Here is an 11,821-nt window from a genome sequence, read left to right on the forward strand (position 1 = left end):
CTGGATCATTTAATATTCTGCCTAAAGCATCCTTGATTATAGCAACTCTAGGTTTGAATTTGTTCTTCAGTTCCTTAGCTTAAGAAATGCTGAGCAAGTTCAGCCCTTTTGTTTTTCTGACTCCCAACTCCTTGCACATTTCATTGTAATATTTTACTTTGTCATCCTGTGCTGCCTTTTGGAATCTTCCATTAATCCCTAAGATTACAGGTGAGAAAAAGCCATAGAGCAGGTATGCCAAGAGCCAGAATCGATTCAATGGCAAGGTGGTATAGATAACACAAAGACAGTATACAGCCATATCTTGTTGTATACTCCATTTAACTACTTCCATCATTGACTCACTCCTCACTTGTTGACTTGGTGAGGTTCCAAAGACAGTTAGCTATGTGAAAATCAGCATGATGCAAAAATGGTAGAGGACAACAGATCACAAAATGGAGAATGGCTACATTGTTGCACATTTGTCCAATGACATCACTGTTAACCCGCTAAGAATCATGGCCCAAGCAAACTAGTGCTTTATAAACTACTATCATAGCCAGGGTCACTCTCAGTATTTGTTACTGACACATGCATGTCTTTAATACATAAAATAGACAATAGGGGGTTTTTGCTATTGTTGTAAATATGAGATGTCAGATAATCAACTGGTTGGTAAGAGTGAGGGGTAGATGTATTCTATGATCTTAGTTTCCTGTGAGATGGATCATGAAGGCTTCAAAGATTGGAAGTGCCCCCTTCAGTATATCCCCCCGGAGCTCAAACGCTCTCTCTTTCAATGGTTCCTCACGCATTCTAGGCCACTGGCCTCACACACAGTCCCAGGCCCATCACCCCCTCACTTGCCCAGAAGATTTATGACAGTACAGCATTGTCCGTTGCAACCTCCACCTCCTGTTGCTTAGCAACTGCAGTCCGGAGTCCCCTGCACAAAGACAGAGAGGCCCCTTCCATGCTGTGAGGCAGAAAAAGGGTTAATGGGCTCAGGGGCCTCCCTTGTGAGTCCTGACTCCCCAGACCGGCTCTGGCATGACCAGGAGCTCCAGACTTGGGGGTTGGGGATGGAAACAAAGGGTAAGGACAGGAAGAAGCTCCAGAGATTATTGCTCACAGCACTCAGCGCTCAAAAGAACAGCACAGGGATCAAAGGAAACCTACAGGTAGGCAGTACGTCTGCATGCCAGAAAGCCCCCAAAACAAGGCAGCGGGAAGAAGAGTTTCACATGTATCTCCGTGCTCCATCCCTGGAAAGCTTTCTTCTCTCCCCTCTAAGCTCTCCCTTGCCTTCAGGAAGGAAAAAATTCTCAATCTGCCTAGCTGCCTCCTAAGAACCCAAACTCCTCCTGGTTGGGCAGGCAGAGGAGGAGGGTGGTGGGCACAACCCGTCTTCCTCCTCTTGTGCTCACTGTGCCCCCCCCCTTAGTCCATTCCCATGGAGCTGGTGTGGGCACATGTACTCCCACCAGGCTGCTTGCCAACAACTGCCCCCAGTTTGAAAATAAACCCTTCTCTCTCCAGCACCTGCTGAGCCCACCCAGACCTGAGAGCCCAGCCAATCTGAGGGCTCCTCCCAGAGTTCAAACTAAAGAGGGGAAGGGGGGTGGTCTCCCCTTGAGCTTTCTCTAGTGTGGCCTATCCTGGATTTCCCCAGGAGGAGAAAGGAGGAAGAAGGAACGAGAAGCTTGATGCTCCCACGGCCCCAACCCCATCCTCAGGACCTCCTCACACTAAACTGCTCAGATTAAGGCTGCACCCAGGATTAGAAGAAGGCAGCGTCATTTGAGGGAGTCAGCTGCGACACATCAGAAGGCCCCTGGAGAGGACCATGCAGGACCCATCTGCAGCAGCAGCCCAAGGCCATCCATTTGCTGGTCTTCAGGGGTCCTGACCTTCTCTAGCCCACCCTTTAATACACATTCTATGTTGTCCTCAGAGTCAGGCTGAGCCAACTAGAGAAACCGAGAAATAGTCACCCTGTCATCCTACCGAGCTTAAGCCTCCTGAAGTCGCATGTATGACACTGTGTCAGGGACCGTAAGCACAGCACCCAGGGGCCAGGGTAGAGGCAAGCAGGGAAGATCACAGAAGACCATGCCACTGTCTGTGAGGTTTCATGATGGGATCGAGAAAGAGGAACTAGAGAATTAAGATGGATAGTTGGAACAGACCGTGTGGAGCTCGAAATGGCACAACTCTGCTGCGCGTGTCTGTGTGTAAATGAATGAATCGGCCCATGGATAAACACTGTGTGGGAAGCGGAGCCATGCTCATGAAGCAGCACTGAGGCAGGGGAGTGGAGATGAGGCTGGAAGGAGGCAGGGGAGTTAGGGAAGGGTCTTGCCCCCGTCTGTCTTCCCGGGCCCCCTCTGTTGATGCCATCTCCCTGCCTCCCACCTGAGGCTAACTCTTACCCACGTAATCGGGGTCGATGCGGGGAGAGTAGAGGCCGAACTGGATGAAGATGGGAAGCAGGAATCCAAAGCGCAGCCACTCGATGACATGCAGGGGGGGCCGGCCGGCCGGGGGCAGGAGGTCGCAGCCCAGCACCGTGCTCTCCCCAACCCGGCCCACCACTGACACCACCTCAGGCTTCCCTCGACCTGCATGGTGGGTGGCAGGAGGGCACAGCAGGGGTGAGTTAGGGCTGGGAGGGGAAGTCCCATCAATATCTCTGAGGTGTCTCTGAGGCTTAGGGATACATGAGAGAATCCTTGGCATCTCCAGAAACAACCCTATTCTTCCCTTCCCATCACAGGTGCTATGGAGAAGCCCTGAGGAAGCCCTCCCTCCCCAGGGCTGGTGGGAAGTTCTTGGGCCCCAAGAGTCCAGCTCACCGTAAGCCCCCTGGCTGACGACCAGGATGAAGATTGCCAGATTGAGGCACCAAACCATAGCCCAGCTGGCCTGCTCACCCGGCCCCTCCTGTCCACAGAGGCCCAGATGGAGGGGCCGAGGGATGTTCACTGCCCAGCAAGCCTGGGGTCAATTCTTCTGATGGGCCTTGGGTAGCAGGTGCTCACTCCTCTGGACACTTAGAGCTTGGCTCGCATAACAGCAGATGAAGCTGTTCTCTGGGGAACCACCAGATCTAAATGCAAGACACAAAGCAACATGCATTGCTGGCCAACACTGGAGGCCAGAAGAAACCTCACTGTGTGAGCAAGGCAATAGGAAGACAGGAGAGCAGCCAAGTAATGATGGAAAGATGCAAAAAGATCAGAGATTTTGCAGCCCAGGGCTAGAAGACGAAGTCCCAGCCTCCTCTCCCACTCTTCCCTGACTCCTAATGCCAACAAGTCAGCAGGTAGCAAGTAGAAGCAGTATTATCACTTCCACCCTCACTGTCTCAGGGCAAGTCACAGAATAAAGCTTGGGTGAGAAAGAATCCTAGATCTTGAACCTCTAGGCAGTAGTTCCCAGGTTGCTTGCACACAATCCCCTGCCTCATTTCCCTAACTGGGGGGAAGCCCACTGGAAGCTAAGGAGCCTTTCTTTCACACAGCCTCCCAGCCAGACTCCTGCTTTTGCAGTGAGTGACTCAGACTCTTAGGGGAGGAGGCGCTACCCCCTCACCTGCTGCTTTGAGAGGCGTGAGGGGCTGGCAGCATCCTCCAGGTCTGGGCAGGTCCCATGCCAGGCAGTTGGCGCCACTTCCCCTTCAGGATGCTGCCAGACAGCCCTCCCTCTGCCAGGCACCACAACTCACAGGCCTCACTTAGTTCCTCCCACTCATTCCCCTCAGGTATCCTCCGGACTCCAGAGATCTTCAGGCCCTCAATTCACCAACCCTGAGGGCTTGGTTTTTGACAAAACCAAAAAAACAAAACCCAAAAAAACCCTGGGAATCCCCCAAGTATATAAAGGGAGGCCTAGGGCATAGAGGGGACAGCTGCAGCCCCAGTGGCCACACTACAAACACACCAGGCTGGGGGCAGGAGAGGGACCCCTGTTCTGGGCCTGGCAAATACAGCGGGACTCTGCTCTGTGGAGCCTGCACCCAGCCTTCAGCCTCATCTCACTGGACTGACTATAAAACAATCTCTCCAGTGCTAAGCCTGATCCCTCCCTGCCTCTCTCTAATTAATGCCTCAATATGTCCAACTCCTAGCAAATCACCAGCAACTATTCTCACTCCCTCCCCTTCCACCACCCCATGGCAGGCTCCCTCATTTCTCTAAAGTATCTCTTTCTAAGGGTAGAGGAATCCCAAGTTTTCTCCTAGCTCAGTTTTCCAAGAACATCAGTAAACTAGGTGCCTCCAGAATAAATGATTCTGTTTTCCCTAAGATCTAACTCCTCTGTCCTCATCATCTCCACCTGTTCCTAGACCCCCTCAACCAGCCCTCCCTCGCTCTCCCAGTGCACCTATCAAGCAACCTCTCTTTCTCCCAGTTCCCCACCTCAATTCCAGATCTGATCTCCAGTTGCACCAAGTACACTATGTCCCTAAAAGCCCCCTTAAATGTTTCCTTTAGAATTCCTTTCTCCTCATCCTCCCTCCACCCTGGAATTCTCCTCCCAGGAATTCTCCTGCCTTAGCCCACAATGCACGTTGGCACCCCTCACTCTCCTTCTTTCTCGTATTCACAAGGCTCTTGAGACTCCTCCTTTCCTTTGGAACCCACCGGGAACTCCCCACTTGAACTCCAGAAGTCCAGTTCTCCAGCCCTCTCCACACTCGCAATTCCGCTTCACTCCTACAACTCCCCTAGTTCTCCTCCCCAAAGAATTCCACTTCACTCCACAACTCCCTGCTTCCTGCTGCCCTCCCATAACTCCAGCACCGTTCTCCATCCTATAGCTAGCACCCCGACTTCTATTGCCCCCCAAACGCCCCCGCCCTCACCTGCTCCGCAGCGCACCGCTCCACTCTCCCAGCTACACAATAGGGGGCGGACCCGCCTCCCCGCCTCGGATGCCCCGAGCGCCTCCCGTTGCCCTGGAGACCGCCAATCCCCCTCCGCGGCGACCAATTGGAGCCTACAAAAGGCGAGGCGAGGCGGGCGGGACCCCGGAGCGGCCTGGGAGTTGTAGTTTCAGGATGGAAAGACGCCGTGGCACGTGGGCTCAGGTCGCCCCCTCGTGGAGCTCCGTGCAACCCAACGTGGAAAAGCAAACCCGCCTTTTCCTCCTGCAAGCTCGAGGGGCTACCTGGCCAGGCCCTTGCTTCAGGAGACTGAAAAAGCAGGCTCCTCACAGGGTCATTTGTAAGCCCTCTTTTAAGCATAACGCACCTTCGACCTCTCCTCCTCCCTAATAAGCTAAAACAATCGCTGGAGCCACAGCTTAGGTTGAAATCTGAGCTGAGGGGAAGGAACCCCAGGCGAGGAGCAGGACTCCCCGCCCTCTTCCCAAGGGATCCACCTAGCTCCCTGGCTCACCGGATCTCCTCCCCCGTCCCCACCACCCATCTCTTGTCTCACCAGACTGGAAATACCTGTCTGCACTGGCACGCTCCCAGGTCTTGTCCAGGCGCCTCCCCGAGTGTGCAGGAAGGGAAGTCTGCGCTCTGAGTTCCAGCTGCGAGCTCAAAGGACTCAGACCCAGACCCCGAGGGAAGGAGAGACAGACATCCTGACCTGAGACCTTGAAAAGGGAGAAATGAGATACATGATCATACTCAGCCCCTGCAAAGTGCCAGACTTGGACTAGGTGCTTTATAACGACTTAACGTACAAACCCTCTGCAAAGTAGCGGGTTTTAACTCCATTTGACTTATGAGAAAACCGAGGCTCAACCAGGTCAAGTAACTTGCCCGTGATTTCCCACCTAGGACATGGCAGAGCTGGAATCCAAAGTGCTGATCAGGTGCTGCCTGCTAACTTTATGAAACCCCCTCACTTGGGCAGCTCAGCTCTCAATAGCTAGCATGCATGTCTGGCCCTCCGAGTTTCCTGGGGCCCCACGCTTGACTGTCCTTAGGATGCAGGATTGGTGTTCTACTTGCCCACCTGTTTTGAAGAATCATTGTCCAGAGCCTGCCTTAGAGCAAAGACACTAGCTGTATCCTGCCAGTCACACACAGCTAGTGCCTTTCTTGAGATTCCTACAATTTATACAGACTACACCATAGATCCATGGAACCGCCTCAGCATCAGGATAGACCGGATGGCATGGGTCTAACCATAATGTCACAGCAGATTCCTGACATGTGGCCCTGCTAGCTGATCCTCCAGCCGTTTTCTGACCACAGCCTAACACAGGAAGCTCCCCGTGAGTGACCCATTCTATTTTTAGTGAGCTCTGACTATTACACAATTAAAAGTGGGTGCTGGTGTCTGTCACAACTTGAGATGGAAGGGGTAGGTAGGGGATAGGAGAGGCACATGCTGGAGGGATGTTCTCTTCCATGATCCCTTCAGTAAATTCTCCTGAAGAAGTATTTCAACATTATTTGACAATTTAATATATTGACCTGACAGTTGAGAAGACTGTACTGTGAGGGGTGGCAGTGCTGAAATACCCTCCTTCCATATAGCAGTTGTTACGGGCTGTCCAGTCAGCTGTGACCCATAACGACTCTATGTACAAGAGAATGAAACCCTCTCCAAGCCTGTGCCATCTTCACAATATCTGCTTAAGCCCACTGTTGGAATAATTGTGTTAGCCCATCTCCTTAAAGGTCTTCCTCTCTCCTTCACTGCTTCTCTACTTTTCGAAGCACGATAGCCTTCTCAAAGGATTGGCCCTTCCTAATAACATGTTCAAAGTATGTGAGACAAAGTCTTATCTTCCTTGCTTCTAAGGGCCATCCTGGCTGCACCTTTTCTAAGACATTTGTTTCATTTGTAGTCCGGGGCATATTGAATACTCCTGACCAACGCCACCATTCAAGGCACCAAGGCAAGAGACCTAAGTTTTATTCCCAAACAATGTACCTCAAATACAGCCAACTCCTCTAAGTGGAGGCTTGCATGTTGCTGTAATAACAATTTTCAGTGGAGCTCTCAAGCTAAGACAGGCTGGGAAGAGAGGTCTGAGGAGCTGAATTCAGTCAGTGAAAATCCTTTGCATAACAATTGTCTGAGCTCTTTGTACATGAGGCAGGGGCTACTGACTAACTCAGTGGAGTCCAATAGCATCAACGAACATAAAGATAAAATTAAGAAAACACGTGAGTGGATACGACATGAAAACAAGACTATGCAGAACACTCAGAAAGGACAGTCTTTTTTTACTTCCTGGCTTCTTACCAATTGGGATCACACACACGCACGCACCTGTTAGAATCAGTTACATTTCCTGTTAAAACGTTTCATTTCTGCTGCCTCCAGTGTTTTTTGAGGATAAACTAATCTCTCTTGATGTAGATGTTAAAATAACTTCTTATAAATTGAGATTTAGAATGGTTTTCCATTAAAAAAAACTTTCGGAAGCATATTTTGTGAGCATTATTATTATCTATTTTTTTCTGATTCAGAAGTCTCTTAATGACTTCTTGGTAAGAAGAACCAAGTCCTATAAACATGTTCCCTCCCAGTACCTGAATTTCAAAAATGAAAGATTTTCTTCCTCTCTGAGAAAGTTTAGTCCACAGACTAGGAATCCCAGAACCAAAGTGTCAGATAGATTATTGTTCTCAAATGGCTGGCAAGGATATCAGAAAATGTTGTCTATTCTAGGGACTCTGTCACCCATGTCATCACAAACATGGGTTCTATTACCATATCAGAGAAGAGGGATAATTTCCCCTGTGTTGTAATTCAAATGGTTTATTTCACATTTGCCTTTTGTCCCAGCGAGGCTCTAGGCTACATGAGGAATAGATCATGCCCTGCTCATCCTTGAATTCCCCCACAGCCCTTAGTCTGTCCAAAGGGCCCTTTCCTACCTCTCCAGCCACACTTCTCATATCTTTATTAAGCTGGCTTTGTCTTTGCAGTCCCTAGCATTCACTGTGTATTATATATTATTCATTATATTTGGTGCTGTTTATTATACCAGTGTCTTGACATTTACCTTCTGCTGGGCTACAATGTCCTCTTTCTCCTTTCCCTGGCTCACTGCTAATGACAGGTTAAAATTCTGTTTACCTATTGCTTCCAAAGTACCTTCCCTGACTCCTCTCGCCACACCCTGATCTTTACCCCACAGACCTTGTCACACCTTCTTATAATCACATCTTTGCACATTCCAAAAAGAGTTCCTTGAGGGCAGTGTCTTCTCCACCTCCTCAGTGCTAGCCCAGTGCCTGGCACTTAATAGGTGCTTAAACACTTAGCACCCTCCCCCCCCTAGGTTTTGGGGTGTTTTATTTTTCTTTCATCTATTTCAAAGGCTAAGGAATATATTTTGCAAACAAACGATCATGTAATTATTTACCCTGGCTTATTTCCTCTGAGCTTATATGCAGCTTTCTTTAGGACTTTAGCCTTCTTCTTCCATGTGCTCTGAATTTTATTATGACACAATCCTTCTCTGGTGGCTCAGTGGTTAAGAGCTCAACTGCTAACTTAGAGGCCAGTAGTTCGAGGCCACCAATTGCTCCATTGGAGAACGATGTGGCAGTCTGCTTTCATAAAGATGTATAGCCTTATGCTGACTAGGTCTGCATTTAGATCAGATGCTCATCAGGGTCATGATGTGTTGTAGTCAATTACACGGCACCTAACAACAATAACAACTCTGTTCTGAAGAGTCGCTGTGAGTCAGAATTAGCAGAGGTGGTCTTAATTTTTTTGGTTTCCAACCTTTCTCTGATCAGAGTTTGGAATTCAGAAGAAGGGACTTGGTCAGCTTCCAAGGAAAGGCCTGGGCCAGACGCACAGGGTCCATTCATTCTTTGATGCACCTTCTGTGGGCAACACTGAAATCCACAAGAACCTGCTGCCCCTGAATGCGCAGGACAGACTCCAGGGAACCTTTTCAGCCTGTTGCTGATGTTGTAATGGTAAATTCTACAGTACCTCAGAGTTCCCAGAACCTTAAACCCAAGCTTTGGAAGAAGGCATCTTCTAGGAAAGAAGTTAGAAGAAATGGGGCTGCAGATTTGCTCAGAACACGGGCTTTTTTGGGAGGTGAGACTATTTTTCTGACACATGCTCAGGGCCCAAGGGAGATACAGAGAACCAGCCTCAGGCTAGTCACTGCCTTCCAGAAGGGCAAGAGCTCAGGCTCTTTTGCAGGAAAGCAGATTAAATTGCAGATCTTCAAAAAACCCCTTTGGAGACTGGCTTTTCTTCCTCATTCCCTCCTTCCCTTATCAACGCTCCAATCCACCAGTCCTCCCCGCCCCCTTTCCCCTACCCACACCCCTGGCCTCCATCTTTGGCAGAAATCCTAGGCAAGGAGCCACTTCTTGTCTTCTGTAGTTGCTTCCTTCCTAATATTGACTCTTGGCCTCTCCTCCAAGCTACATGCTGCTCTCAGAGTCCTCCTCCTGGCTCACCCTAGCAGCAGCCATGCTCTCCTTCCTCCCCAAGAGTAAGGGGAACACTTGGTCTCCCGCTGCACCCTTCACAAAGGAGTCTCCCTTTTCTTAGAACAGGAGTCCTGGTAGTTTGTCCCTAGGGTGTCATGCTGCTAACTCAGTGGTGGCACCTTCTGGTGGTTGCAAGCTGCTCCACAGGAGAATGATGCACAATCTCCTCCCACAGCCTCCAAAAAAACCTGCTGGAGGGTCAGGGTTCCAACTCTGAGGCCTTGAGCTCGAGGTTTTGGGGATTATTTAGTTTCTTGGAAGACACTTAGGAGAGCATCCTTCTCCCCTCACTGGCAGAGAAGGATGAGAGAGCTAGAGAAATAACAGGTGTGCCTGCTACTACATGGCCGCTCGCTCTCCTCTTCTGAAATCCCAGGATTACCAGCTGATCTCATCTCTGTGCAAGGCAAGACACTTGCTTTAGCCATATCTTCTTAAGGGCATTGTCTTACTTGTCTAGTGCTGTTGTAACAGAAATATCACAAGCAGGCAACCTTAAGGAACTGAAATGTATTCTCTTTTAACTCAGGAGGCTGGACGACTGAATCCAGGGCGCTAGCTATTGGGAATCTCCCTCTTTCCATTCCTGTCGTCTTTAGAGGAAGATCTCAGCTTCGCTACCTGGGGTTGCTCCGTTCCTTAGCAAACCTCAGCCTGTGTTTCTGTCTTTCCCACGCTGTGCTTGCTTTTTTGAGTCTAATCTACTATTTTCATAATTCAAAAGTTATATACTTCACACTAATACATCTTTATTTGCATAGCAAAGAAAATTCTATTCCCAAATGGCATTACAGCTACAGGCATAAAGATTAGGATTCTAAGACAATTCAATTTGAGGGGGAAGCAATTCAAACCATAAGCAATTATCCACATCCATACCTGCCTCTCCTTAAAGAGTGTATATTCCTTAGTATAATGCTCTCCAATCCCTCTCATGTTAGGTAGTCATTTATAAAATCGTTTTGCTAAGTGAACTAACTCAGTGTCAAAGAGAAAAAAACTGTGTAAGATCATTATTGTGGAACACGTACAAGGACCCGAGGGGGGAGGGGACGCTTAATCATAGGGTCACACAATTTGATGGATGGAGGGTGGGGTGGTAAAGGAAAGGGGAAGGATCCAGTGTGAAAAACAATGTGTATGAACTTTATGAACTTTGTAAGTAAACCAGAATACATTTTTTTTTAAAAAAAAGAGTGTGTATTCCTTGTAGAAAGGGACCATGGCTTAAGTATAATTGCTGAAAAATGTGTCTCAGGCTGGAGAGTGAGTAGTGGGCAGAACCCACATCTCTTGAGAACTCACCCAAATCTCCCCACCATATCCCACACTACCTCCTCTACGTACTATCTGCACATATCCTGTCACTTGATTAACTTACAATCTCCTCCTCAATACCTCCTTGCCTTTTGTCTCCAAGGGTGACTGAAGAGACCTTCCACGACTGTCTGAAGAAGTGCATCAAATAATATTTACAAATCTGATTTAAGAGAACAGCCAAGGCTTGGACAGCAGTACATTAAGGCAAGAAACTTGGGCAGGTTATCAGGCCAAGGAAAGAGCAAGAACAGAAGCATAATGACCTTTGGAGGAAGTGCATGAGGGGAGAAATTAACTCAGGGGAAGATTGAGAGAGAAGTTCTGAGGTATGGAAATCTATAGAGAATGGACAAACGGGGCAGTGGTGGCAACCAAAAGTTGTAAAGGGCCACAGACCCAAGACTTTGGTCTAGACTGGACCCAGCAGAAATGTTACTGGGAGGATGAAAAGGGCACCAGGAACCCAGAGCAGCTGGCATCAGGGAGATAACTGAGATGCCACCAGGCTCAACATAGCCAAGAGAAAGGCTAATCTGGAGTCCTTCACAGCTGCCTGTGTGAGACAGTCTATAAACCAGGGTGTGGCGTGGGGGCAGGGGTGGTGGGGGTGGGGGTGGTGATGAGTTACTTGGATATATCAGCCCGTGAGGTGAGAGCCGAGGAATCTTAGCAGGAATGTGATTCAAATACAAGATCCAAACTGCTCGAAATTCTCCCATTTTGGAGTTATTGGTTCAGATAAGTTGAAAAGGTATCTTTTGCATTTCTTATTGAAAGTGTAAATGGTATTCGTGTTGGTGAAGAGTGTGATGTGGTTGTTAGGTTCCATCGAGGCAGGTATGACTCATAGTGACCCTATGAACAACAAATTTGAACCCCGTCCTATCCTGTGCCATCCTCACAATCTCTGACACCCTCTAAGCCATTGCTGCAGTCACTGTGTCAATCCACCTGGTTGAGGGTCTTCTCCTTCACTGTCCCTCTACCTTCGTAAGCATGATATCCCTCTCCAAGGAATAATAGCCTCTCCTAGCAAAGAATTCACTCTAATCTCCCCACCATAGTATGTGAAAAAAA

General features: G+C 48.9%; 1 protein-coding gene across 2 annotated transcripts in view; it reads right to left on the reverse strand.

The window, feature by feature from the left end:
• IGSF9 (immunoglobulin superfamily, member 9) overlaps positions 1 to 2,919 on the reverse strand; it is a 30,947-nt gene extending 28,028 nt beyond the window's left edge. The window contains exons 1-2 of one of the 2 annotated variants that reach the window (XM_006895454.1): positions 2,838 to 2,919; positions 2,415 to 2,603 (exon numbers count right to left, since the gene is read on the reverse strand). In XM_006895454.1, the coding sequence (XP_006895516.1) occupies positions 2,415 to 2,603; positions 2,838 to 2,895 (247 nt within the window). In that variant the 5' untranslated portion in view covers positions 2,896 to 2,919. The remainder of the gene's footprint in view (positions 1 to 2,414; positions 2,604 to 2,837) is intronic. The other variant, XM_006895453.1, reaches the window with a different exon arrangement.
• Between the last annotated feature and the right edge of the window lie 8,902 nt (positions 2,920 to 11,821).

Source organism: Elephantulus edwardii, unplaced genomic scaffold, assembly GCF_000299155.1.
Source record: "Elephantulus edwardii isolate Elephantulus edwardi_28Jun2011 unplaced genomic scaffold, EleEdw1.0 scaffold00168, whole genome shotgun sequence".
Taxonomy (NCBI): Eukaryota; Metazoa; Chordata; class Mammalia; order Macroscelidea; family Macroscelididae; genus Elephantulus; species Elephantulus edwardii.